At 36.5% G+C, this 4627-nt stretch overlaps 1 protein-coding gene across 1 annotated transcript in view; it reads right to left on the bottom strand.

Annotated features, from left to right (window-relative positions):
- Positions 1-435: 435 nt before the first annotated feature.
- SCML1 (Scm polycomb group protein like 1) overlaps positions 436-4627 on the bottom strand; it is an 8221-nt gene continuing 4029 nt past the window's right edge. The window contains exons 6-8 of the mRNA XM_023514373.1: positions 4427-4627; positions 2446-2597; positions 436-1130 (exon numbers count right to left, since the gene is read on the bottom strand). Coding sequence (XP_023370141.1) covers positions 996-1130; positions 2446-2597; positions 4427-4627 — 488 coding nt within the window. The 3' untranslated portion in view covers positions 436-995. The remainder of the gene's footprint in view (positions 1131-2445; positions 2598-4426) is intronic.

Below are 4627 nucleotides of genomic sequence, written 5' to 3'. Positions count from 1 at the left end.
ACTTAATCTATAACTTTTTTTGTTTTTTATCTATATATAACTTATTTTTTATTTTTCTATTTCTCATCTATATATATCTTACACATCTATAATTTCTTTTTTATTTTTGTCTTTTTATCTATCTATAACTTATTCTATCTATAACTTATTTTTTATTTTTCTCTTTCTTTTTTTTTTTCTTTTGGCTGGGGCTGGGTTTGAACCTGCCACCTCCAGCATATGGGGCCTGTGCCCTACTCCTTTGAGCCACAGGCACTGCCCCTATTTTTCTCTTTCTTATCTATAACTTTATAACTTATTCTTTTTTTGTCTTTTTTATCTATCTGTAACTTCTTTTTTTATTTTTGTCTTTTTTACCTGTCTATAACTTACTCTATAACTTATTCTTTTTTATCTATAACTTATCCTCTTTTATTTTTGTCTTTTTTATCTATCTATAACCTATTCTATCTATAACTTATCTGCAAATTAGTAAGAACATTTTTAAAGATAAATAATCTATATGGCTATTGCCTTTATGGAAATTGGTAGAGCATGAGCAAAATGTTGCCATCAGCATCAAAGTATTTGAGAAAGAGGTAAGTATAAGCTACCTTTAAATTCTCTTCTGTGGAAAAATTCTCATGGATTTAATTATAGAAGCTGTCAATCCCTGCTATTTCCTTTTTTAGCTGTTTTGGTTCTACATATAAAGATGAACCAAAAGCAAAGGTTTTTTTGCTCTTTCCGGCATGAAGTATATTTGTAAACTATCCAATGAAAATAATACAATGTAAAGAGCAAACTTCCTATTTGACCACGCTAAAACTAACATGTTATATGGTTTTTAAAGAAGTAGACTAGACTATAATTTAGTTCTGCAATTCTGAATCTAATGTATTTTTAGAGGAACTTCCTACAAAACAAAAACTACTAAGAGCAGACAAATGAGTTTCCATCAAGAAGGCATTGGTACTCCCCAAAGTAAGCCCTATCTCAGTTGGCAGAATCATTTTTTAAATATCATAGTATTTTTGTTCTTTAAGTCTTTCAATGTAGTAGCATAGCTTCACAGCTGTCCCCAGCTTCAGGCCCATATATTGCATCATCATGTCACTCTTGAGCAGTAGCAGGGCCTTTCCATCAATGTCCTACAGAGAGAAGGAACTTACAGTAACTAAGAATACTTTCCTATTTTATCAGAATTGTTCTTTCTTTTTATATATATATATAAAATATGTAATGCCAACTAGAGAGTAGCTCATCCCAAATGGATATGCTCTGAATATACATCTACTTTGTGGAAAAACTTTTAAAAATATAATCTGTATAGTGATGCACCATTTGATAATTCATAAATTTACCTAAAATTTTAAGAAAAAAGGAAAATTTGCCTAGTGTATTATAAAAGTGAACTGTGTCAAATGACATTTTAAATACATACTGTAGGTTGAATAAAATACTACATATCTTTGACAGAAGAGTAGAAACTATGAATGGTAAAGATGAATTTCAGATGGTCATTAACATTCTGCGAAGGGCTGAAAATATGGGTATGCTGACATCGGTGTAGACTGTAAACGTGCTATATAGTACTGTCTTTATGATGAAAGCCAGTTAGCTGTCTGAAGCTAATTCTATACTAAAACAAATGACTGACTTTTCTACCAGATTGAAAATAGTACATCAGATATGAGGCCACTAATTTTGTTAGGACACACTATAAAAATATTTCTTGATAGTCATGAGGCATCCTAAAATTCTTCATTATCTTAATTGACCAGTTTTACACTACCTGAAGCATATTACTTGGTTTTCACAAGTTTCAGTTTAAAAATAAAATTTTAGTTACTCCCGCAACACTGTCTGAAAAGACCTGAAGTCTCTCACAGTACTACCTTTGTCAGCTACCTTCTATACTTTTTCTACTAAGTAAAACTCTACATTAAAGAAATTAAAGCTACAAAGTAGAAAAAAACATAGACCATGATGTTACTCTGCAAATGGTCTGGTGAACGCATGAGGGTATCAGCATCACAAACCATCAATAACCAAGCCAAAGGGGCTCCGTTGCTGGATTCATGGGGTATCATCATAAGAAGTACCCTGTTAAAATTTGTGGTCACCCCCTCATACTCATGGTCCCGAGGCCTAGCTGGGAGTAGGGTGAGGATCCTGTGCATTTGTCATTATAAAGGGGAGGAAAACCTGAGAGTGGCAATGCTCAATCATTATCTCCTGTGAACTTGTTGCTGTTTGTGTGTTAGGCACTTAAATACTCATTTAAAGAACGGACCATTAATCTACCATTTAGAATCTAACTTTGGGAAAAAATAATCTTTTGCACGTATGGAAAAATCAGTTGGTAGGGTTCCCCCACCACCCACATACTCAGAATGCAACTGAAGGGTCTGCACAGAGGTCAAAGGCATTGTGGCTAGAAAATTGGACGAAGAGATACATTACATGGTGCCTGACGAGGTCGCTGATAAGGTTTGACATAGGAACATCGGTTTGCTTCAGAAAAGTGACCACGTCTTCCACAGACCAGGTTGAAGGGTCTACGGAGAAGATTGGTTTCAGCCTATCACGGTCATGATGAAGGGGTGAGCTCGTAGCTTCAATGGAAAGAAGAAAAGATAAATCATACTTGACCTGATCATTATCCGGAAAGAAGAGATGTTAGGTTGAGAGTAATGGTCTCATTCTTAGAACATTCTGTTAGGTCCCCTAGCCAGTAGTCAAGACTAAATTATAAAATCTAGCAAAAGCCTATAAAAAGATGTTGTGAGGATGGCAACACAAGAACGTCCCATCTGATCTCCCCCAAACAACAAAAGCAGCTTCAGAAGTTACCTTAAAGCTTCAAAGACCATAAAACAGATTGAGCAATCCAAGGCTTCTTTGGCCACAGGCAAATATAGATCTGTTATGTGGGTAAAATGAGGTTAATCTAACCTAACCAGTGACTCTCTTACTTTTAGTATTTCAATGAGTTTCTCTTAATCTCTTAATCTATCTTGGTCTATCTAGGTTATGTTTATTTTACTAGCTAAATAGTATGAAAATTCCCCAAATGTACAGTTGTATAATTGCTTAAATGTGTTCATTTTAGTCAATAAATTTCAATAGTAACCCCATTATCTCTGAAATTACTTCTTTTGCCAAATCTCCCCCAAGTATTCAATAAGTATATTTTTAGCATCACTTTACTCTAAATTTCTGTCTCTTATGGCTTAAATGCTAATCTGAAATTTGAAGAAAACAAAATTATTTTCTGCTGAGCTAGATCAGAAATAACTATCATTTTATTTCATTCCTCTTTCATGTTTAATTGCATAGTACTAGATATTTGGGTCAAAGGTTTGTGTGTTTAAAAAAGAAATAATTGAGATATGAAATAATGTAAGTGATTATACCTGAAGAGGTTTTATCTGTGCCTTCACTGTGGGATAGAGCACAGGGTTAAAAGTGCTAGGCACTGAGGAAAGTCTGATCTGGACTAAAGCCAGGCATCACTGCTGGCCCTGAGCACTAAAAACAATATTCACTAGACACAGCCCACCGTCTCAGCCCTAAGTCATACTCAGCAGTGATAAGGAAAACACAAGACACAAGTACAGTAAATAGAATGTATTATGAATTCAATCATACAGTTAAAGATAAACTCCTTGTTTTTTTAACCTTTACTCTCTCTTTGAAGTTTTCCGCTGTGCTGTATTTTCTCATCACACCTGACTTCAATAAAAGCCTGGGAAGATCCTTGAAAGGGGGCGCACCCTCTTATCTCCATCTCCATGCGGGGATGCTTGCTGGTGGAGGCCTCCCTGGGTCCCTCAGTTCAATGCAATATGGACTGAGTAGGTGTTACTTATTTGCGTCAAGTTGCACCAACACTTCACTAAATTGTGTTAAAATTTCTCTGAGTCCTGAGAAGCATTGGCTTACTTAGCTAGAGTCATTTGACTCCCTAAACTTAGTGTGTGAGAACTGAGGTGGATTTTCTAACTAGCTACAGAGACTTGTTTCTCCAATAAGGAAACCACCACAATTGATCATTTTTGTGTGTCAATTAGCTGAAGGCATACCCTTTCTTACCTATCATCTAGGCTCTTGCCATTTCAAGAGAGTTTTGAGTTATTTACCCTGGGAAAGAGTGAACAAAAATAGAAGATTAACACCTTCACAATAGGGTGACGTTCTAGGAGTGCTCCTCACCAGTTCTGTGCTCTTAGGGAGGGGGCATTATGGGTATAAGTGGAGAAGAGGCACGGCTGACTGGCAGAATGTCTGGCACACAATACACACTCAACAAATGTTTGCCACCATCCTGAGTATCACCTAAAACCAGCCCTCAAAACAGGAAACAAACAGCTTCCACTAGCCTGCAGCAAGTGGAAATAGGTTCAACAGTACTGCTACTTGTAATGTGGCATTTCAAACTCACCGAAGCCACGAGGGACCCTGCGCGGTGACCCACAATGTTTATCTTCCATTAGAGAGGCGTAACTTATCATCTTAGGATTCTGCGTCAGGTAGCTAGTACTTGGGGCCAGGCAGCTAGTATTCGGAGCCAGGAAGCTAGTATTCTGGGTCAGGCAGCTAGTATTCGGAGCCAGGAAGCTAGTATTCTGGGTCAGGCAGCTAG

The sequence above is a fragment of the Otolemur garnettii genome, unplaced genomic scaffold (genome assembly GCF_000181295.1).
Source record: "Otolemur garnettii isolate 467f Iridium unplaced genomic scaffold, OtoGar3 scaffold00051, whole genome shotgun sequence".
NCBI lineage: Eukaryota > Metazoa > Chordata > Mammalia > Primates > Galagidae > Otolemur > Otolemur garnettii.
This window is presented reverse-complemented; position numbering and strand designations above follow the sequence as displayed.